Raw genomic sequence first — 25,253 nt, 5'->3', positions numbered from 1 at the left:
GTAAACTGCCCAACAAACAACTTATTGGTGGGTTGTCCTCTCTGAGAAATACCTTTCGAGCTACCCAAAATCTTTCACCCCTTCTTAGTAAGGAAGGAATTGCCTTAACGCTTTCAGCTCTATGACTTTCCTTGCATGCCCATGACCTTCCTCGCATGAGTCATTACTTTCCTTTCATAGCCATATTTGTCCTTGTATGTGCCACGACTTCTTTGTACTAGGCCTAGCTTTTCCTTGCATGATGCATGAATGTTCTCGCATGCAACATGACTTTTCCTTGCGTCACCATGAATGTTCTCGCATGGTCAGTGACTATCCTTGCATGGGCTAAAAACTTCTCGATCTCGTTAGAACTTGAAGATTCAAGCTTCCATAGGGCAATTGACAATCCTTCATAGTCTCCTTCTGAAGCTAGACTCCCTTTGAGTTTACATAACCTTCATTGGTACACTCTGCTTCTTGCGCACACTCTGATCCGTATGCCTTCAAAGTAGATCTGATACCATATTGAATTTTCGTTAGGCCCTAGATTTGGATTTAGGCTAATCATGCACACAAACACACTAAGAACCCTAAACTAACAAGCACTTTGCACAACGGAAATCTTCATCAGTGAAATCAATTTTTACACAGTGATTTGCGCTGAAAGCTCGATTATTTTATTTATCCAATACTAAGAGAATCATGGGGCTCCTGTACGATGGTTCATGGCCCTCGATCACTAATATAACTAGTGTACATGGTATACAACACTAGCTTGCAATTTGCAACATTAGATTTGCAATCTACCTAATGAGAAATAGATAAGAACAAACACATAACTTGCTGAAGTTGCCCATCTAGATCAACCCTTTCTGCACTTGTTGTCTTAGACACCCGACAGGTCTATTTGCCTCAGATCAACTGCTCACAAGTGTATTTGTTGCTCCAAAATACATTGTATACTTGCCCCTAGTAGATCTGCTTCTCATAGTGATCTTGCCCACCAAATCAGTGTGTTGACCACTACGTGTCAACAACCCATAGCAGTACACCCCCTTTTTTCGCAAAAGGGATAGTGCTTGATTGACGTGTTCGTGCCATCCAACTATCATCATCTTATAATGTAAACCCATTCTGCATCTGTATAATGTAAATAATCTCAGCAGATCCATGTTGTGTATGTAATTACCTAGGTAAACCTACTTTTCTGGTGATGATTTACATTCCGGGAGGTTTTTTGTCTCACAAATCCATTCTCGGATGGTCGGCATAGTTTTCCTTCAATATTACCCCAAAGCCAGAATGGATTTTGTCACTGAGATCTTAGGTGAGTCCTAGTGTTATAGATCGAGTCTATGTAAAAGTGATTTGGGAATATCCTAACTATTTGGTTAGGTTATTTTGTTACAAATTGCTTGTTCTGCTGGATTATATTTGTGTCGTAGAAATGGGTTTTCCCTCTTATGATGTAAAATATAAAAATTATGATGTAAAGTGTCTTGAGGGTTGGAAAAAATAATTTATCCTCTCATAGGTTAATTAATTAAAATTTCTGGCCAAAAAAATTAATTAAAATCCTAAGCCAGAAATTTAATTAATTTTAGGTCCTAGGTAAATTTAAATTTTCTGAAGGCAAAATTAGTTGGTTCTTCAAAATTAAATTTTAAGAGGTCCGCGGACCAAGGTAAATTGATTATTTTGCTAAATTTTAAGCCTTTGGTTCCTGGGGTTAAGTCAAAAGTCAAAATTTTGAGGAAATTAATTCAAAAATTTAATTTTTGAATTAATTAAAATGCATTTAATTGAAAAATTCGAATTTCCTCAAGAATTTAAAATTTCGACGGATGAGATTAAAAGGAATTTTGATCCTCATCAACGGTCGAGATTGCTTTAACGAGGATCACTCGAACTAGCCATTGGAGGATGTATCTTTAAATAGGAGGTCATTTTTCAGTTGATCCATCCGATCTCTGGATCGTGTACTAAGATCTCAAGCTCTTTTGTATACTTTTTTGAATTAATTCAAAAGTCTTTGGGGTTTCAACGTGCTGTAGTGTTCCTCTTCATGAATTTATGGTAACATTGTTTTAGTTTCTGCTTAATATTATGTGAAAACTGTCAATTAATAGCTCTCTTAAAATGATTTGAATACAAGTATCTTATTCAGTTTGTTGGATCTAGGGTAACATTTTTAATTTTGATTTTAGTAGCAGGTATCTCTATTTCTTCAGAATTTTATTGCTGTTCTATTTCTCTACTTGATTTGATGGCTGATCTAGTGTTTGCAGAAGATCTCTTAGGTTCTCATTGAGCGTTTGGGGATAGTCTTTGGTTGGACCAGCCAACTCTCAACACATATTTTCTGAAGAGCTTACTTCATATAAACCTCAGGATTTATCTAACGATAATCATTTTCTGCAGGGTGATTTTGCGCTATACCTCTTTAAAATTCCAAAATCTTTTAAATATTTTGTGGAAATTTTGATAGATCTGGTTATTAAGAGCCTTAGATTATCAGATATGGGAGCGAAATTGGACTCATACTCCTCAGATCTAATAGATCTGTAAATTAGCTATATAGATCTGTTATTTACTTGTGTAGATCTGAAATTTTGTAACATAATTTTGAATTTTAACACTTCAGTTGTTGGGATTTTCTCTATTTTTGTACATATTGGGTATTGGGTTTTTCTCTTTTCACTTGTACAGGGATAGATATGAGAAATCAGCAAAGGAAATCTTCAAATCTGAGCTAGATCTAGACCCTGGAGGGCAAGATCTAGGCTCAAAGATTGTGTGCAGGAACAGATATGAGAAATCAACCAAGAAAATCTTCAGATCTGAGCTAGATCTAGACTCTGGAGGGTAAGATCTGGGCTCAAAGATTGTTTGTAGGAATAGATCTGGGAAATCAACCAAGTAAATCTTCAGATCTGAGATTTTTTCAAGCAGATTTGGGGTTTTGAGACAGATGTAGGCCCTGGAGGGCAATATCTTGTCCCAAATATTTTTGCAAGGCCAGCGATTAAAGATTTTGCAATAAATCTGAAGATCTGAAGCAAAATAAATTTTTTTTTTTCAGAACAAGGGTTTCAAGTTTTGGGACTCCTAAGCCCAAATCCGCCTTCTCTTAGCCCAACGCTAGTTCAATTGGGCCTAGTGTTAGCTCTCATTGGCCCTAGATTCCCCTTGCTCCATTTCTGATTTGAATATTTGATTTTTTGAAGCTAATCATTGGTGGGTTTTTGCAGAAGATTTGGTAAAAATTTGTGTTTCAGGCATTGATTTTTTTTTGGGAACATGGGCAAGTGATCTTCAAGATGTAGGGCCTAAGGGTTTGATCTCTAAACCATCTTTTTCTTCACTGTTTGCTACAACAGTTATATACATTTCTAATAGTGGTGAAAAACACATCTAAGTGGTTTGAAATTAACTAAAAAATTTGCTAAATACATTAATAAGTCATTTATGTTTGATGTGTATAAAAAAATTGGCGTAGATCTACATTTTGGGTGACTATTATCTCTGAATAATTTTGTTTCTGAAGTCTGAAATATAACAGTGGAAAAATTTCATGTGGGTTAGCCTAAAATCAGTTCCTAAGTTGTCTAATACATTAAGGAATTAATTTCTTGAGTTGGACATTCATCGTTAGTCTTATTTCATGTTTTAATTACTGGTTGTAATAAGTATATCAGGTCTGATATAATTCTAGAACTCACATCATAACAGGCTGAAATTTCTTGATAATTCATGTGGGCAAGTTTGGAAAAATTTCAGTAAATTTTTGGCATAAAGATATCGTTGATAGCTTACTGTTTTCATTGTCATATTGCTGCTGTCATATAGTTTTTCTTACTGCTGTCCTAAAAACTAATTTATGAAAATTAAGTACTCTGTTATGGAATTGTGATAAAATGCATATCTTTTGTTTCATAAACTGAGTATTTTTTGTTCATCTGTTGACATTGATTGCAAATAAGCTTTTGTTCTTTAAGTCTTCATCTAATAAAGCGAGCATTTTATTTTGGTGATTAAGGGCTTTTGCAACACAAGTCTTTATAATCATTGGGTCTAACTTCTTCTCATCATCTGGTGCATTTGCATATAAGTTAGTTTTGCATAACTAAAATTTGCTTCCAAGCATAAGTTTGGTCGATAGAGAGATAGGTATCCATCCATCTTTGCTTGAGAAGCTTGCCTTTAATAGTACTTAAAACGGTGATCTTGTAGTGGTCAGAGCCACAGCTCTCTGCAGTGCCAAAGGCACCGGGTATGTTAGATTTTCAGGAGAGGTATCGTTAATAACACCTTAGTTTGCTTCCCTTATCTTCTCTCTGCCTATTACTACGAAATCAGGCTCAACACAGAAAGGATTGAAGGATTCACATTTAAATAGGCATTTAACTAAAATTAACCAAGATTCTTGCATCTCACATTAGCTTTAGGATCTGCATTTCATATAAGATAGTCATTCATCTCAGCAGCAATTTCTAATTGGTTACTTGGTCTTAATTTCCTTAGAAAGATCGTTGACTCATAATGCACTGGTATCAATCATTTAAAATCTAATCAAATCCTATAAGTCTTGCTAAATCTTAATCAAGTACTTGATCGCTTCACTGTGTCTCCCGAACTGGTTGGTTCCCAACTAGTTCTTCTTCATTCTATTTTTCCATAGAGTCTACTCCCCTTAGCTTGTTGTAGGGAGACAACCTAAGTCACCTGACACGGGGATTCGGGATTCGTAGGATACGGGGATTCGAGAGTCGGATTCAAACACGTTGACCCCCCGAAACAAGACACGTAGGATTCGTTATATATTATTTTATTAAATATATATATATATATATATATTAAAAATTAGATATTTTTTACACAAATTCTCATTAATGATACAAATTCATTGATTTGAAACATAGATCATCTAGATGTTAGTTTTACTGTTTACAAAGAAAGTTAGTAATAGTAACATTATGCCAATTAGCATGCATAATACATACAAAATTCAAATACATGTCACATAAAATGATAAATCATGATTCATAAATGAAAGACAACTTACAAGATAGTAAGATAAATCGGGACACGTTGTGTCCTAACGGGACACGTACAGGATTCGTACGTGTCCTGTTAGGACACGACGTGTCCCATTCTGGGATTCGAATCCCCAATGAATCGTGTCCGATTCATGGGATTCGGACACGCAGGCCATTTCGAGCGAATCCGGTTTCATAGGAGACAACTTAAACAAAGAGATTGGGGATCAGGGTGACAGCCCTCGATCTGAGTCGTTGTCGTGGTGCCTAGACATTTTGTGCGACAACACAATGTATAATCAACTCACTATAAAATCATCAACTCACAGTGACTTGTTGAAATTTCTAAGTCTATTCGTTAGAAATTTTATTTGTATTCTTTTGGTTTATTTCTCCTACTTGTTAATTACCAACAAGTTATTTAATTACATAAACATCGAAATAAACACAGTACAATCTCAACCATCTATAGATCAACAATTGAAAGAAATAGCAAACACAAGTGACATTGTTATTTTTGGACAACTCATCCCTGGAAAGACCCAATGCGGGAAAACGATACAACAATTATGAGGGTTTATTATGCAGTCTATCCTTGAGTATAACTGGGTGCCAAACTGGCTCACCCGACAGAGAAAAATAACTGGCAGTAATACCTCTCTATTCGAAAGCAGGTATTCAGAAAACTTGCCGCACGAAACCCTCTCTAGCACCATTGAAGCACTGCGTCAGCCCTTCTGGCCTCTGCTTCAACCTCATAACCCTCTATGTCAACCCTCTAAGGCACTGCGTAGCCTCTGAGACCCTCTGCGTCACTCCTGCTGCCCTCTGCGTGGATGACGCAGGTCCTTCTGGCTCTGCGCTGTCTTTGCTAGGCTCTGCGTGGCCTGCGTTGGCTTCTGTGTCTACCTCTCTACGTCTGCGCTGGTCTCTCGGCACTATCTCTGCCTCTCTGTCCGGTTTTCATTGCCCCCCGCTATTGATCACTGATTCGACGTTACTTAGCAACCCCGCTCTAGTAAATCGAATCACTGATCACTTTGGTGTGTTCTCCAACTAACCCTCAAGCCTCTTTTTATACTTTTCCTGTTGGTCCTTCAACGACTGAGATTGCATCTCTAATCAACGGCTAAGATTAGCTTTGGCTTGATCCATGTCATTTAGAACCTTCTAACCCGGTTTTATATTAATACACATTAATATTTTATTTTTCCAAAGTTTAGACTTAGGAATTCCATTAAAAATATTATTATTTTAATATCTCCCAAACCGGGTACAATCTGCCCAAACCATTTTTTGGTCTTGGAGATCTCATGTGCTTTAGTGTCTCCACCAATTTTCATGGCTAGAGCACATCCATTGTCACCCCAAATCAACATGAATTAGTCCTCTAATTCACTGTATATCAATGTTTTAACATGTTCATAGCACCTAGACCTCGACCTTCTTGTTTAGATCTTGACTCCATTTTCTTCTAGTGATGCGATACATAGTCAATTCTATATGGATCTGTGTACAAGTCTACCAGCCCCACGAAATCATTTATCTAGACTACCGTTGCCCTATTTCCATGTTCAATTTGCTACAACACTCTGTTCAGACCCTTGGCACTCTTGATTTGTCCCTCATTACCCTTGATTTGACCCATGGAACCTCAGATCTGATCCCTTCGTTTACTAGATCTAACCCTCGACCCTCGATATTTGAAGCTCAACACCTGTCTTAGCAGCATTAGGCCATACTAGGCCTTAACGACACCATGCTACTAATCTTTGCCTCGACCCTCCAAAATCTTCCATCTACAGTCCTGCAACCAAACTAACCAGCTTGCAACTCTTCTCTCCCTTTTGCATATAGTCTTGAGGAATCTCAACCCCTTTTTAGTTGCCTTGGTTGAGGAATCTCAACCCCTTTTTAGTTGCCTTAGCAAACTTGGGCTGCTTGCATTAGCTTTCCACCTTCATTAGGGTCTGCTGCCTCATGAACACAACTTAGCCCTCCTAGGGCACACTTAGCACAAGAGGGCTACATCTCTCTTGCACACAATGTGTCTTATGAACCTCACCTTAGGCTCCTTTTATGCTTTTCCTTGGGTCACTTAGGAAACCTTTTAGATCTAGGGTTTCAACCTCTTTGACTTAGAATTTGGTCCTAAACCCACTACTTGGGTCCAAAACCCCACTTTTGGGTAAATCGCGCAACAAACAACTTACTGGTGGGTTGTCCTTGTTGAAGAATGTAACTAGGTTCGGTCTTCATAATTGTACTTGGAGTAAAAATGTAATATATTTGTCAAAAGAAAAGCAAAAAGAATTTTTATTATTATTGAATTGACTTGTTAAAGCATGGGTTTCATGCTTGGGTCAATTGTCATAGGTCAAGCCTCCATTGTAGGCTTTAGGATTATTTATTTGGGTCAAAGTCAATTTGTTTATTAGTCAAAGACTCCTCCATCAAGTCTCCTTCTGTCAGCTTCAAATAGATTATCATCATGTTGGCTTCGTTCAATTGAAATCATGTCGGCCTAATCTAAAATGATGACACAACTATTCACAAAGTCATGTTGGCTCATTTTATGATGAACAAACTACTATATATACCAACATAAGGACTTCGCATAAATCATAAAAATGAACTCGGATTTCAGAGATGTATTTCGGTATTCTCAGAGAGAATTTCGGTGATCACAGAGAGACAAGTTCAGATTTCAGAGAAAAGGTTTCGGTGCTATTTCTGTGAGACAAGATGATTTCGGTGGAGTAACAAGATCTAAATGCTATCACAGTGAAGATGGTTTCGGTGCAGTAACAAGATCTAAATGCTATCACAGTGAAGATGGTTTCGGTGCAGTAACAAGATCTAAATGCTATCATAGTGAAGATGGTTTCGGTGCTGCCACAGTGACAAGGTCTAGATGCAGTGAAGAAGGTTTCGGTGCTGCCACAGTGACAAGGTCTAGGTGCAGTGAAGAAGGTTTCGATGCAGTCACAGTAATAAGGACTCGGTGCTCACACAGTTTCAAGGATGACTTGATGGAGGATGTCTTGGGTCTAGATTGTAAGGGTTTTGGTCGTCTCATTTTGAATCTACTGAAGGAAGAATTTTGACTGGGTTTTCCCCTAGAGTTGGGTTTTGCCCTGACAGCGTGCCTACATCTTGTGTCCTCTTCTATTTGTTGATTGGCATTAGTCTTGATGATAATGAAAAGATAAATTGAATGAAAGAATAATAATATTAAACCATCACAAGATAATGTCACAATAAGAATAATCATTTAATTGCCATGGTTTGGATTTCTCAACAGTCCTCTCACGGAAATACCTTCTGAGCAACCCAAAATTTAACTCTAGGAGTATGTTGAACAATTGTTTCTGGGATAAGAGACATGTACAAGGAATTTAAGTTGTCAAAAGGAATATAAATCTAGATGATGAGATATAAAAGAGACCATTATCAGGGCTTTTGACAGTAAATTTTCAGGACTTTTCAGATTCAGTAATGCTTTATGTGACATGATATAAACTATATCACTCTGCTCTAGAAATTCTTTAGAGTATCTATTGATCTGTTGATGAGGATGGCTCTATCTTACCATATGACATTGTTTTGGTCCATTAATGAGGATGTTTTTATCTTTTTTATTTTTATTTTTAATATTGATATATTGATGAATTTGGCTTGATGGTTTTGTTAATTTCTCTAACCCCAGCTATTGGCAATTTATTAACCTGGCAGATTCCTTGCTGTAAATTAATTGCAGATCTATTGAATAAAACGTATTGTCGAGGTTTTAACATGTAAAATAAAAGATAGCAGCGGAAGCAAAATAATACAACAATATCAAGCACATGCACACATAAAATTTTGCCCTTCAAATCAGCTGCTTCATTAAATTAATCTTCAGCGTATAAGGCTTACTAGGATAATGGCCATCTGAGGAAAAACAAAAATACAACAAAAACTTGAAGTTACCCCTTCTCCCTTGCCACTTCTTGCACTCTACCTCGAATCTTGCACACTTGGATCAATGTCATTCTTCACCTAATCACTGAAATCTCACTATCTCACTGTTGTGTGCTCACTACATGCAGCTCCTCCCTTAGCCTAACCTTCCTTCCATAAGTTTGAGTAATTTACCGAACCCACAACCCTAATCTTCAAAGTATTTGACAGTTGAAATTAGATCTCAATCTCACTTGAGTTCCATGTTTGAGATTCATGTAATTCATTAATGCAAATAACTTTTGCATTTCATTAGATTGACTCACTTTTCCTTATAAAAGCCAATTACTGTTATAATTCTTTTAATTAAAGTAATTGCTAAGGCCAAGTGTCCTTTGGACAACTTCCACATGGCGAGACATTTAGATCTGTGTGGAAGTACCTGTCTGATGTAACTATCATCAACACCTCCTCTTAGCGAGAATGTAATTTTGGAAGAACCACTTGGAATTGACTTACTCTCTGGTCCTAGCACAATGTCCCCCATGCATCATCATTCACCATGGATTTCTTCCAAACCTTTCAGTCTGTTGCCTCCCTAATGTTAGTCATCAGTGACATGTAGTTCAGAAATCTCTTTGGAGGCTTGCTCTCCCTGAATGTGCTCCTAGGAGCCTCCACATGCTCCTGAGCATCCTTTAATGTCTGCTCAAACCACTTGGGCCATCGGAAAGAATTGAAAGGAGCTATTGACTCGTCCCCATGTGAAGGTTGATTCCCTGCACAGGAAGTCTCTAAATGCTCTATTTTTAGTGCCCGCTACTCGTCCTCTGTTAGATTGTCACTGTTGGTGGCAACTCATGAGACTTCCTAGATTCTAAGTTCTCCTCGAAGTTAACATCTCTTTTCACTATAGTTTCCCTCTGCGCTAGTATGAAGCCTGTAAGCTGTTGAAGTCTCGTTGTAGTCAACAAATATTCCCTTCTCTCTTGAAGGATCCAACCTCTTCCACAAGCACATGGAGGTATATTGGACAACTAGAGATCCTCAAACGTCCTATCTTTGGCTCCAGTCTTGTGAATGCCTCCTTAGGAGTCTTGTCCTACAATATCTTTCTCTCTGCAACACCATTCTATTGAGGGTTGTATGAGATTATCATTTCTTTCTTGATCCTTGCCTCCTTGTAGAAATCCAAGACCTTGATCTTCTTGCGTATTTGGTTCTCCACCTGGGCCTTGAACTCCTGTAACCGGCTGAAGACCTCATCCTTGTTCTTCATGAAAATCTAGGATTTCTTGGAATAGCCATTAATGAACGTGACATAGTACTGTGCTCTCTGTATTAATGCCACTGACATTAGTGGACACACATATTAATAAATGAGATCCAAGATGGCCTTGGATCTACTCTTGTTGCTTGGAAAAGCAACCTTGGCATTCTTGGCAAGTGCACACGCTCTGCACACGCCTTGCTTTTCAACACTAAAATTTGGAAGACCAGTTGGCAATGACCATCTCCCTCAAGGTTGACAACGCCTTGTAGTGCAAGTGTCCCATCCTCCTGTGCCATAGTTCACATAGGTTGTCATTGTCATGTACCAAGCTTAAATAGGTTTTCCCTTCAACCTGTATAAGTTTCCCACTATTGTGCTTGGGCGAGACTCCTTTGGAAGAACGAGCACCTGCTCATTTTTGAACATAACCTCATATCCTTTGTCTTTAGTTACTGAGACTAAGAGCAAGTTCTTATTCAATCTTGGTAACGACAACGCATCTGTGGCTTCCACTGTCCCTCCTAACTTTCGCTGGAACTTAATGGTTCCCTCCCCCTTCATTGTATACTTGGCATCATCACTAAAATCCACTTGAACCCTTGAGTCTCCCTCTTCAGACTGCGAACAACTCTCGTGCTTTTGCAATATAGTGTGATGCACCACTGTCCAAGTACCAAGCACTTCTGGTGTTGTGCTGGTAGATTGATAGGAGACCAATGATAATTCCTTCTTGGACTTCATTGCAAAATCATCGAGCTGTACCTCTGCTGATGCTGCTATCCATTGTGACTTCCCCCTCCCCTTCTTCTTTGGACACTTTGCCGCTTAGTGCCCATTCTTGAGGCAAATTAAGCACTTGCGCTTGCTCAAGTCATCCTTCTTCCTTGGTTGTGATCCTTCACCATTACCTATGGAACCCTTCCCTCTGTCCTTCTTGGCCAAACTGACCAGGCCAGGTTCTCCTCTCCATCTCCTTGTCTATTGGCCTTAGATTTTTCCTGAGTCTCCTCGTGGATGCAATCATCCCAAAGTTTCTCCTATTTGGGAAGTTCCTCCCAAGTGCAAACTCCATTGACAAATGGTTCCCATGGCTTGGTGAACCCATTTAGTGCCACATTCTATCTCATCCACCTTCTCCCCAATGGCTGCAAGCTGATCCTGTATCTCGGTGATCCTCATGAAGCAACTGGTAGTGTTATCAGACCTTGACATTTGGATGGATCTGAGCTTGTTCCTCAAGATCATCTTTGCTGTTCATGTTGTCACTCTGGAATAAGTTCAGTGGATCCTTGAACGTCTCCCTGGTTGTCTTCTTCTCTGCCAAGTGAGGGATCAAGTGATCTGTCAGGACATCCATGATGACCAGTTAAACTTTAATGTCCTTTTCATGGAATTCCAACTGCGTTGCATATGTTCGTAGTTGAATTTCCTTATCAACAATCTCCCAGAGGTTATTTTCTTTCAGCAACAAGGTAACCCTTGCCTTCCAGGGCAGAAAGTTTGAAGCCCCATCCAACCTGTCTTCAACCCTAAGACTGGGTATGGCCATTACTAGATCTGATCATTTACTATCTTGTGCTAAGTCCTTTTAGCACCCACAAGAGTAAATGCTGTTGCTGCTTTAAAGATCTGCTAAGATCTCCTTGTGGATCTGTGTTTTGTTCCTTTAAAACACCCATAAAAATTAATTTGCCCAAACCTTTGACTGATATGGCCTTCCTCTCTCCCTTTGAAGAATGATCTCCACCAATCACTGCTAGCTGCACTCTGAAAATCTGTGTCGTACAGACCTGTTCTGTCACTTTGTACCACACGTATGGCCGCTGTCCTGCATACCTTGCTGCTTACCGTACCTGCTTACTGTTCTGCATACCCCGTCTCTTCCTGAGCGTGTCACTTCGCACACCCAACACAATATGGTCACCAGTGGCTGCTGGCTTTTCAACTCCCTGCTGCTGTCACGTTGCCATACTTGTATGGTTGTGTCTTGATTTACTGTTGTATGACAGCCATTCTTTGTTGACCCCACACGTCTGCCACACCTGTATGCACGAGTCCCATATATATTTTTTTTAATAATTTCGTACGGCTGCTTCCGCACATACGGTGGCTGTGCTTGTTGCGTCACTTACCCTGCCTGTGTCTGCAGCTACATATTGCTGCAAACTGTTGTGCATACGCACGATTCTTTCTCTGGTTGCTAGCGGCTTGTATATGACCATCCCCATTCTTTTTGTTTATACTTTTCCATTTCTGCAATTATTTCACTGTCGCACTTCGATGTACGACATATGGCCCCCTGTACCATAGTGCTGTCCCTTTTTTTTTTAATTTTCAATGTATGACCGTGACCCCTACTGCTTCCAACCTATCTCTCGTGCGTGCTTGTATGATCCTTGATTGCTCAGGCCCCTACGACTCCTATAAGTATATGGTTTCTGTTTGTGTGTGCAATACTTCAGACATTGGTACCTCAAAGACAGTACTCTAATACCATGTTAATTTTTCTAACCCCATATGTTGGCAATTTATTAACTGAGTAGATTCCTTGCTGTAAATTAACTGCAGATCTACTGAATAAAAAACATTGCTAAGATTTAAACACGTAAAATAAAAGATAACAGCAGAAGCAAAATAATGCACCAATCTCAAACACGTGCACACATAAATTTCTGCCCTTCAAATCTGCTGTTTCATTAAATTAAATTAATTTTCTGGGTACAAGGGCTACCTTACTGGGATAATGTCTCTCTGAGGAAAAATACAAATACAACAAAAACCTGGTGTTATTTCGGATCTGTCCTTTGATCTTGCTTGGCTAAACTGGATCCTTCTCCCTTGCTGCCCCTTGCATTTTACCTCAAACCCTGCACACTTGGATGAATGTTTTTCTCCTTTCAATCACTGATATCGCACTATCTCACTGTCTTGTGCTCACTAAATGTGTCTTCTCCTTTAGCCTAGCTTTCAATTTACAAGTTTGAGTTATTGATCGAATCCACAACTTTAATCTCCAAAGTTATTGACGGTTGAGATTAGATTTCAATATCACTTGAGATCAATGTTTGAGATTCATTTAATTCATTAATGCAAATAACCTCTGCATTTCATTAGATTAACTTATAAAATCCAATTACTTTAATAATTCCTTTAATTAAATTAATTTCTAAGGTTAAAGTTAAGGTTTCTTTGTGGATTTTGTCATCTATCCGGGGATCTATTTATCCCAGTTGCCTCTTCTTGAAAGTCAAAGGATTTTGCTCTCAATTCTGCAATAGGAGGAAGTAACCTATTTATCCTGTCTGCCTCTATTTGAGGAGAAGGTAGTTTTATTCCAGGCATAGTACGTTGGATTCCTATGGTTCTGTTAAGTGCTTGGCTTTAACATATATGCAGTTAAAATGCTTAACCCAACAACCTTGGGTTTAGACAGTTATAGGTATTCTTAAATCCTGTTAATCCTGTTAAGCATAGTATGTTGGATTCCCTATTATTCTGCTTGGCTTTGACATATATTCAATTGAAATGCTTAACCTTATGACCTTGAGTTCGGACAGTTTGAGATATGCTTAAATATGTAAATTCAGTGTTTGGTCAATTCAATGTCCTTGAATTGGAAATCATAAATTGTCAACCAGGGTGTGTAGACTAACAAAGTATAGGTGCATAATATATGCTTAGAAGCTATCTTAGTATGTCATTATGTATTTGTCAGAGTCTAGTCCGAGGGTGGAGGTGATGTTGTTAGTTGAACTAATGTTGTCATTCTTAAGGATAAGTTTCCTAGGAATCAATCGTTGTTCAATCAGTTTGTGGATGATGTGAGGGTGGTTTTACTTATGTTAAGTTGTTTGGAGTTTGATTTTAAACCTCTTGCTGCAGCTCCTAATCTTCTAAGTGTAAAATAGAATCTTACTCTAGCATCTATGAAGGAATTACTTTTGAACTCAATTGTTTTAGGAGAAGTCTTCTCACTTGTTCAATTTCTGTTCAAGCACTGTAATCCAAGCAACATTTCTGAATTGAACACACTCAATTATGCTGGATAATAAGCAAAGAAAATAACTGTGCAGTACCAGGTATAAAGCAAAGTAAACAGCAGTCTAATCTAGGTATAAAGCAAAGTAGAATTCTTATGCAGGTAACGATTTGAAATCATTATACGGCATATTCACACAAAACAGAGTAATTGAATAATTGAAAGAAATCAGATTGCATTCAATCAAAACCTGACACTGATTGCAAGGGCCTTCGACATAGCAGTTTAGAGCTTTAAACCAGTACAATACTTGCACACAGAAACCAAATTCATTCACATGGAAATCATAAATTGTTCAGAAAACATTTCATACGGCGCGCACCCAAATACCAGTGCGGCCATTGAATTTATAACATGTCTTTTGCATAACTGTATGAGAATTCTAAGCCTAATATCTCTTAACCCTATCTAATCTTATATTGTGAAACCGTCGTTTTGCTATTTTGAAAGCAAAACGATAAGGTTTCAGCTTATCTCGGCTCTGTGCTGCGTTAATTTGACGGTTGACTCGGGGTTTGACCACGATCTCCTGTGCCACCTTTGGAAAATGGTTTCGAGTGAATAGGAAGGTATTCATGAGGGAATCACCTTCTATCCATCTGCACCTTTCGTTACTGAACTGGAGCTCTGAAACCTCGCGAACAATGAAGGCAGCTACAGAATCCTGGACTAGCTGCGGAAACACGTCAATTCGGTAGCTAATTGCAACTTTAATTAAAACAATAGGGTATTCAGCTGAATATGAACAAGAAAACATACTAATGCATACCTTCATCAAAACCTTGGAGATATGGCTTTATTAAGTGGTGCATATATATGAAAAAGAGAGTATTATTGGGCAAAAAGGATGTCATGGTAGGGCAATCTTCAGACTCCACATTCAGATTTAATGTAAAGCTATGTAACTGTTGTATGCCTTTTAAAGACGTCTATTTTTTCTCTTGGTTGTGCCTTGCGACTAAACTTTCCATTATTTCTCTATTTCTGTAGCAAACTTAAAATATCTTCGCTGCTCTTTTTCCTAACATTAGGAAAATAGTAATCTTTTTAGAAAATTAAGAATTCCAGAGTTTAGCCTTCATGATATTTTCTTCAAACAACAGATTTCTGATTGTAAAATAAGCTAGTAATATCTTGGTGATAAGTGAAATGCAATGCAAGACAGAGATGAGACAAATTTAAAGTTTCAACCTATATTATACAGTTGAATTTCCCTAATTCCTCATTGATATTAAGGTTTCCATCACATGTTTTTTTTTGAGAGATGGATCATATATTACTTAGTAGAACAAAGAGAGTCACAACAAGCTAACAGCATGATGACAAAGGATTCTGTCCTAGAAAGGACAATAAGCGAGCATATGAGCTTTTGCTCAATTAGGAACATAGTTGTGGAAAAAGATTCCCATCCTAGAGAGGACAAGAATCGAACATATGAGCTTTTGCCCTGGTAGGAATGTATTTGCAGAGAAAACTGAATTTGACTTTACCAAACAGAGTCACTTCCTTCTTAAAGAGCATCAACTCCCTAGCCTAAGAGGGGATGGTTGCTCATGAAAAGTAGCTTTACGTGGGTTTTCCACATAAAGCCAATAGCAAACAACTGAACTCTGTGCCATAAAGATCTGCAGCTGTCCTTAATCATCCAACTGTTACCTAGAAGAGGACCTTTTCGAAGGAAGTGGATTGGTAAAAAGTCAAATTCAGCTTGAAGTCACATCCAAAAGGTGCTGTTGGAGGGGAATGTCCATAAGACACGCTCAACCATTTCATCCCCACCACAAATTGTGCAACATTGGTAATACCAACTTTATGAACCATGGTCTTGACTCTTTACAACAAATCGTTAATGAAGGATAAGCCACCCACTTACTGTGTGCTGGAATAAAGAGTGAGACTTCCAAATGGATTGCCACCTCATTGACCAATATGCTTTGGGATCTGTCATCACCCCATGATTTGTTCAAGCGAGAGGCAATATAAGAGTTTTATCTGACAAGGTCATGAAGGTCCTTTGCCAAATAGATGTAGAAAGGTCTTACACTATTCCATCTCCAATCCCTCTAGAGCCACTCTGACCCATGGAGTTGCATTTTAAAAATTAAGCCTTTAGGATTCAGGCTATAGATAATCTCACATACAATTTTGTTTAAAGAATTTAACTTTTTAGCTCAATTATGCATCTTCAGGCCCCTTAAACCACCGCAGGATAAAGTCAGATACTATTTGCAATGCAGTGCACATCCTTTTAAGTCAAGCTTATATAAAATCATGAGGGCCTTAGCATTATCGATTATGTCACATAGCTGAAAGGGGACTTTAATATCTTGAATGTAGCGAGCATGTCGATTTCAGTGATAGAATAAAGTTGCCAAGGGGCATCCCTCCACTACTGATATACCCATTTATTGACAAGAGCAATGCCTTGAGCTCATGTTGGGGAGGCCCATTCAAATTGATCTTTATTGCAAATGCCACAAACCACTAGAGGAACCCCATTCACTCACTTTACCAAAGAAAGCTTCGAGGACCTTCTCTAACATTTTATACATTGTTTGAGAAGGGAAAAGACATGAGTAATGAATATGCCCTGTTGCAAGGATTCTATCAAAAATTATAATCTTCCTGGCAATTGGAAGATTGATATGACTTCAACTGAAGAATGATGTGACTTCAACTTGAAGTTAATTTTCAAACCTGACCATTATCCACTTCTCCTAACCTCTCTGACAAGCAAAATATAGAGAATCGAGATAACTCCAAGTTTATGTTTCAAAGTTGTCTTCTATCCACTTCCACTGATTAGCAAGTGAGTTGCATACCAAAGAGGATGCCTAAATAATGAATGATCTCCTCAGGTTTCATAATCTTCCTTTTATGATTTAGCCAATTAAGGTGGTCAATCTAGCCAATATGGAAGATCTCTCTTTTTTTCCTCATTAACAATTGTTCTGATTGTTTTTACAAATGTGTCCAACAAAAGATTAGCAACCTTCACATATTGCTAAGTAAATTTAGGTTTCAAAGTTGAGTAATCAGTGAAATGAACATTGTGAAGCTGGTTGCTACCAGGTAAAGAAATTTCTCTGATTTGTCCTCGCACTTAAACAAAATAAAAAAAATAACCTAGAACATTTGTTGTAGTCACATAGAGATAAGGAGCAAGAGGGAATCCTTGTCAAATAGATCTCTATAGACGAATAGGATTGGAAAGTACACCATTCAGACTAACCCTTGTTGAGGCTGATGAGAAGAGACTCTCCACTGATTGATGATTGAAGGAACCAAACATTCAAGCAGGTAAAGAAATTCCTCTGATATGTCATTGCACTCAAGCAACATCCAACAGATAAACTAGAGCATTTGCTGCAATCACATAGAAATAAGGAGCAAGAGGGCATCCTTGTTAAATAGATCTCCGCGGAAGATTAGGACTGGAAAGTACACCAGTCATACTAACCCTTATTGAGGCTTGCAAGAAGAGAGTCTCCTCTGATTGATGATTGAAGGAATCAAACCACAACCAATCCAACGTGTTAAGGATGAAGCACTATACAATATTGTCAGAGGCGTGATCAAAATCACATAAAAAAATAGCCTATTGATCAATATCCTTATCTCACCTCTTAAGATCTTCCTAGGTAGTGATAAGATTATCAAGAATAATTCTTCCATGAATAAAACTGGGTTCATCCTTTTGGATTATCTGGCCAATTGACAACCTAATCCTCTCGGCCAATGCTTTTGCTAGGATTTTGTAAGAAACATTGCGGAGAGTGATTGGATGCAAACCACCTACCAAATTCGTTTTAACAGCTTCAGTGGTAAGCTTGATAATGCTTGCATTGATAGGTTCTATCAAGCAACCACTATTGATTGATCCAATATGCGAGACTAACCACATCCCACATCCTCTTATAAAATTCCATTGATGCTAGAGTGAACCAACATTGATGCCCACTGGGCATAGAATAGTCAGCTATACGGTGTATTGTTAAAGGCATGGAGATTTTACTTTCTTGAGGTCTTTCATGGGTGCTTCCATTTTGTCCAACTCTATTTGCCTAGAAAGATAAACCTTCCCATAAGATTATATTCTCTGGGGGACAACTTGATTAGCAAGCTTTGTACAAGCATCACACGGAGGTTCTGAGCATCTTGAAGTGATAATTCTTTGGAAATGCTCTTGAAATTTTTTCAGATTTCCATCTCATCATCTATAAGGGTGCCAATGGGACCTTGCAAAACAAAAAACCATTTTTGTTGTTGTTTTATGTTTAGTCTCTAGGGATATAATTTAAAAGGTACATCCTCATCTGCCATCCATTGCATGTGCCCACTAATTATAATCCCTCTTTCTTTAAGATCTTCAAATACATGGAGCCATGATTTCAACTCATCGGCTATCTGTTGATAGAATTCATTAAACGAGTCCACTTCCCAATGTTGCTGAGCTTGTAGAATTGGATTTCGAACTTGCTTTTCTTTTTCTGGTCCTAGATATCATCTTACCCCAACCCCTAAAAGACTTCAGTGTGTGTTGTATGACTCTCTCACACCATGAAATCCAATCATTGACTCCTACTGGAAAAAGCACCAGATACCAAACTCTTGCAACAAATGGTTGACATTCTTCGGACTGAGGAAGAGAGATGTTCAACTTCAAGGATGAGTGAGCCTTAAATGCTTTATTGGCAATGGGGGGCAATTAAGCATAAAAATGGATGCAAGAAAATGATTGAACCCAGTTATAGTCAAACTTACATGGACAGATTGCTCACCACTGGGGTAGAAACTGATGATATGGGAGTTTGCTTAGAACTGTCAAGCGTAGCCTATTCCCTGTGATTACCCACTTGTTTATTGACCAAGTGTATTACCTCATTGGGTTTGCAACATTTCGTTGACATTCTTTAGTCTTAAGGATAAGTATTCAACTTGAAGGAAGAGATTGCCTTAGCAATCAGGGACAATAAGCATAAAAGTGGATGCAAGAAAATGATTAAAGCTAATGATAGTCAGATTCACATGGATAGATTGCTCAGCATTGGAGAATGTGGTAGCATGGGTGTTTGCATAGAACCTGTCAAGCCTAGCCTGGATCCTGTGATTGCCACCTTCTCTATTTGACCAAGTGTACCACCTTGCTGCAGCATGGTTCTTCTTTCTCCACATATGTCAGACACACCAAGCATACATTTGCAATCATTCCAGGCTTCTTGTTTGTCCAAGTGGAGAGGTATTTGTCTTTTTGACCTATTGTGCCACCTTGCTGGAGCATGATTCTTCTTTCCCCACACTCAGTCAGACACACTGAGCATCCATTTGCAATTATTCAATTTTGTTGTTTGTCTGAGTGGAGAGTTGTTTCACTCCTTCCCACATGGTCCCCATCCCATTCAAACATGTTGAAGGTGTTGAAATTTCCTTGCACCCTAGGTCTGGTCTGCCCTAGCTAGGAACACAAACACACTAGAGATGCCCAACTTTAAATAAATTTGCACAACGGAATATAACAACAATGAAATCAATAACAGTACACAATATTTTGGCCAAAAACCCATTTCTTATTTGTCCATTAACAAGAAAACGTTAGGGCACCTGTACCAGGGATCATGGCCCTTTACAAACCCTAGTGCAATGCTAATATACACAGTCAGTCCTTTGACCAATACAACAGGGTTGAGGCCAATTCCTTTAGGTCCTCATCTGCCCTATTACAAATACAATCAGCTGCCCTTTGCCTACAAAATACATCCAGCAAGAGCTTGACTTACCTGGGCTTGTTCCTTTAGTCCACAGTCCTCATATCAGCCTTGCTGTACCTTGCTGTAGCCCACTTCCTTCTGCTGCTGCAGACTTCTTTTGTCCACATGGTCTGCTCCAGTAGACCACTGCTCAGCTTTCCTGTAGCCTTGGCCAGCTTTTTTAGGCCTATCGCTACCTTGCTGCCTTCTGTTAGTCCTTTGGCTCACATGTTCAGTCCTCTAACAACTCAGCCAGCCTTCCTATCTGCTTCTGAGGCTCACGGCCTGTCTGTCCTAGCTGTTGTTGACTTTATCAGTCCTTCTTTAACCTTAGAACAGCCCTTAACTATTACTGTTCAGCCTGAGGCTTGCCTGGTCTATCTTTTCCTGCCTGTGGCAGCCATTTATCAATCTCGTCCCACTGTTTAGGCCCTGCGGTCCTACTTCAGGGACTGAGGTAGCCTCGGCCCTTGGCTCTGCGGCCTTCTCCTGAAGCCCCTGTGGCCCTTCCAACAAGACCTAACAGACCTCAGTCCTCTTTGCTGTGGCTGCGGGTAGCCTCCCTTCTTGCTGCGGCTACCTCCTTGTGGCTGCAGCCTAATTCAAACACGTTCCAGCCCCTTAACCAGATCTCCAACAAGACTTCCTAGGCCCTTGGACAGATCACATGGCCTCCTTTACTTGCTACCTGTGGCTAGGGCAAACCAGCCCTTCCTTTCCATAGATCAGACTTCACAGAACCTCGTACTTCAAGCTCCTACTCGGCCTCCCTCTCTTGGCTGCGGCTGCTCTAGGGCTGTTCACCACAAACGAAGTCCTCCCTTTTTGATTTCTAGCCTTTCCTTTGGCCTATATTTATACTTGGGCAAGGGGTGTGAAACCCCAAGGGTCATGTCTCTTGGCATTGCTGGCCAACCTGAACCTACATGACTCAAAATTAAATTAAGTTCTTTTTCTTGGGTTCCAAACCCTCTCCATTGGGTCCAAAATCCCAAACTTGGGTACTTTGCCCACAAACTCTCTTTTCGTGGGTTTTCTCCACTTGGAAATACCTTCCGAGCTACCCCTATTTCAACAGAAGGTCCCCTCCAAAGATCCACTCAGCATTAGGCAGTGATTGGGCCATCCATTGCTAAAGGTGTTTTATGCCAATGGGATCATTTGGGGCATGCTCTTAACAAAACCTTGCACCGTGGCAGCTAGTATGTATGATGGTTGCAACACTAAGACATGGGATCTTGCCCCGTAATCTTGCCCCTTATCTAGGATATAAGGAACTAGTCTAGAGCCAATTGTGGAAATAGCCCTTCCTGCCCGCCCTCCACCCCTCGCGGCCTTCCTCACAAGTAGCAGCACAGTACATCAGCAAGGGCAACTTGAAGCCAAGAACTTTAACCTCTTGAAGGAAGAGCACATCTGTATGCAGGCAGCAGATTGGCCATGAGGGTTCTAACTTCTAACATTGGTCTATCTATCATCATCAGTGGTTCCCATAACATTCTATGCTGAAATCTTGATTTGTATGGGCAACTTTCATCAAGTTCCTTATTGATGACTGCAAATGTGCTTTTAACAATAACATATATAGATAGGGGCTGTCTAATGGAGCATGCAAAACTGTTGATTGAGTAGGAGGCTATCAGGGGCATGTCTGCTGCTGCCTACCAAATTTTTATGGCAGTCTGTTGGCACTCCCTGTGATTGGTTATCTGTTTTACTCCAATACAAATATCATTCCCAGGCTCCAGCAGTAAACCAATTAGTGATTGCAGTGGAATATATCCTAGAAATGATGAAAATTTTCAAATAATTGCTTTCCTTGTTTGAGACAGTTCATGAGTCTCATGACCAAATAGCGGCTTTTCTTTGAATAGAATTTAGTCTTCTTTGAAAAGGTACAACTCCCCAAGTATATTTCTTTCATGATAATTACAAATGGAACCTGGATATGCCTCTCAGGCAATTATTTCCTTATCTGTGAATTGTTGACTTTGATTCAGCATTTCATTTGTTTTTATTAAATTCAGGGGGGTAAATGAAGTAAATTTTGGATCTCTTGGAAACACATAGGAGCTTATTTTGTGTTATTGAGAGATATATGCTCTTGACTCAGAAAATAGTGAATGCTGGATTTGGATGCCTTTTCTAGATCTTGCTAACTGTTTAGTTCACAGGGAACTGGCAAAGGACTTTGTTGTGGCTGGTACTGCTGCAGAGTCACTTTATGGTGCATGCGAGTCTATGTATAAGCCAGACATGGTTTGTATTTTTCATGAATACTTATTATTGTCATTTGTGTCAAACTGATATTTGGTTTGGATTGTAAGGCTACAAGGTATAATTTTTGTTGTCATTAACTTTGAGTTTTGTCGTTGATAAATTCTTGGATATTAGGAACCGGAAGAGCTATTTGAGACGATTTCCCAGGCTTTATTGGCATCAATTGATCGTGATTGTTTGAGTGGCTGGGGAGGCCATGTTTATGTCGTGTAAGCCTTTATGTTTTTAACTAGAATTACAAGGTTTCTTTATAAGTTTGTTCCATGAAATGTAAGACACACTTAGACCGTGCAGAATAGCATGATAAATTTTAAGCATAAGAGAGTGGAATCTATATTGTGAAGCCAACAATTGATGGGGTTGACTGTGACATAGATTTGAACTTGGAGGTTAGTCATGAGCTGTAAAGGTGTTATTCGTTTTCCTAGATAGTGTGAATGATCAATGCTGGAGTTTTGTAAAAGTGTCTATCATTACTTTTCCTAGATAGCTTGAATGAATCATGCTGGAATTTTGACAGAATAATGTGTCTTTGGTCATAAAATATTTGAATTTTTTTAATAGCCTATTAAAGTATGATGTATCTTTTGAATTTATGAAATTCTTGAATGACATTTGGAGCATCTACATCTGGAAAAATCTTTGTATCACAATTTTTCCTTTCCACTGGAAATAATCCTCAATATGAAATTGGAGAGAATTTTATTACAAAATGGACCTGTCTTGAGGTCAGCATTGTTAAACTACGTGTCTAAGTTCTACTAGATAAGCAGAATACAGTTTCCAGTTCTACTAGATAGGCGTGCTTATATTATGGGAAAAATATTTTGCAACTTACAGATTTTAATGGCTGGAAAAGGCAATTTTATACATAGAAAGGATGAATTTGTAACCACTATTCCCATCTCTAAGTTGTGGGCATGTAGTCCAAGATTTCTAGGTTTTGTTACCAGTGTAGTAAATTGCCAAAAATTTCATGATTAACTTGTACATTTTTCCCCTGTTTGTTACACAGGGATCTATCCATGAGGGTAGGCTCTGTTACCCACCAAAAGTGGGTACCTGTAGGAGAACTTTCTCCTAATCATCTTCCAGCTGGCAGCCCCTGACAGCCACCTTGTAGCCGATGTAATGTGCCATCTTATCTCCGCCACTTATATCAGCCATATGTTTCCTTGCCCGTTTGTCAAGAGCACATGTTAGAAGGTGGGCAATCCGATCCAAAAGGTGTATTATTTATTGTGGAATCGAGTGCTTATTCTTGTTTTTCATTTTGGCATTTGACATGGATTATTGGGTGACTTGGAAGAAAGAAGGGCTTTGACCGTGGTTTTGTTCCCTCACCTTAAATGAGGGGTTAATCTTCAATTTTAGTCTAGCGGGACCTCCTCTAATGGCCCGTGGCTTTAGGAAGGGAACTACTTGGTAAACCTTGATTGAGATAGCGCGGTCCCGTTTTCCCATTCCATATTTATCACTTCCCCCCGTACATTATGAGTCCTATACTCCATCTTCCCTCTTTGGGTCCACATGACCATGGGTCCAGTGGGTTCTATGCACACCCCCTTCCCTTGTTCACATATCTGGGTCGGGCTTGGAAGCGTTGCCCTGGGAGGTTGATGCAACTAAAAGAAAAGTAAAAAGCATATCATGGCCACAAGCAAGAAACACCAATAAAGAAAATTATAAAATGCAAAAAATGGTTGGGACATTAAAATTAGCACATGGGCAAAAGTTGAACATGAGCTCAACCCTTTATCGTTATGGCCATCACCTAGTTCCTAGGGCCAATGTTGCTCCATCACATTGTAAAAGGAACCCTTGCATGTCCCAATCCCTGGCAGGCAATGAACTGCCCCACCTTTAACGGGGTAACCACTGCTACACATCATTCACAACATGCTCTCATTTCCTAGAGCTTTGAGCAATGATACAAAGAAAAATCAAGAAAAGGCAAAAGGCAATAAGAGAATAAAGGTTGGATTACTCATGCATCCACAATTACTCCCTCCTCACATTTGTATGCCCAAAACATAGATTTCCTCATTATTGCTACCCCTTTGACCATGGCATATGGCCTTGAGACCCCTTGTTCCCCCTTCGTTCCATCATTATTCACATGACATCTATTGATTGAAGGATGTACCTAGGACCTGTCTTTCTCCTTAGGGGCTGGGAACACCTAATATGGTTGTCTATTAGCCACTCCTACTTACGGAGGTAACACTATTACGTATTCAAAGCCCTAAATTTGGAAGGGAATCCCTGTCTGAAGTGTCAATTTGCCCTTGACTAACAAGCTTGGTCCACTTAAATGCACTAATGATTATTGTACCTAATGGTGAAGATGCAATATTGGACATTGTGTGTGATTCGCAGGTGGTTTTCATCATGGACTGGGCAACTTAACTGGAGTCCAAGTCCACTAGAGGAGCATTATGACACCACATAGGTGAAGCGTTGAGTGCCACGGGACTTCTATGATTTGCAGAGCATTGTTCCATTCCATGGGCACCTACAACACTCCAATAATCTACACTTTGCCCCACATTATTTACGAGATGATGCACTTGGACCAGTGTGACCCAATCGACTTAGTAGTGATCACATAGTCTGGCAGCTGATCTGAGGCCCAGATGAGGTTTGTCTGACCCCTTGAAACACGGGTGGCTAGCACCATCCTCATAGCCCTCAAGTCGGAGCAAAATCAGGCTATTCTATCACCAGGAGACTCATGAGACCCATTTTGTGCCCCAAACACAAAAATGGGGTCTGTAGGATGATTTGCATGGAGATTTAGGGGCCGACCCCTAGATCGGGATATTTGGAGCCCTTTTTACTCACCTTGGCACTAAAGGAGCTCAACGTATACCCTAGAAGGGCATACACATGCATGATGTCAACATTTCAACCTCTTTGTGGGTTAATTGTTATGTTTTTACATTGGCCAT

The 25,253-nt window shown here is 39.3% G+C and overlaps 1 protein-coding gene across 1 annotated transcript in view; it reads left to right on the top strand.

The window, feature by feature from the left end:
* Nucleotides 1-25,253, top strand: part of LOC149168223 (proteasome subunit beta type-3) — a 157,903-nt gene that overhangs the window by 100,094 nt on the left and 32,556 nt on the right. Inside the window, exons 4-5 of the mRNA XM_089428167.1 lie at nt 22,197-22,281; nt 22,417-22,511. Coding sequence (XP_089284293.1) covers nt 22,197-22,281; nt 22,417-22,511 — 180 coding nt within the window. The remainder of the gene's footprint in view (nt 1-22,196; nt 22,282-22,416; nt 22,512-25,253) is intronic.

This window comes from Pinus tabuliformis, chromosome 4_2, assembly GCF_031772625.1.
Source record: "Pinus tabuliformis cultivar Carrire ecotype Pingquan chromosome 4_2, CPIR1, whole genome shotgun sequence".
In the NCBI taxonomy this organism is placed as follows: Eukaryota; Viridiplantae; Streptophyta; class Pinopsida; order Pinales; family Pinaceae; genus Pinus; species Pinus tabuliformis.
Note: the sequence above shows the minus strand (reverse complement) of the source record. Positions and strands in the feature narration are given on the sequence as shown.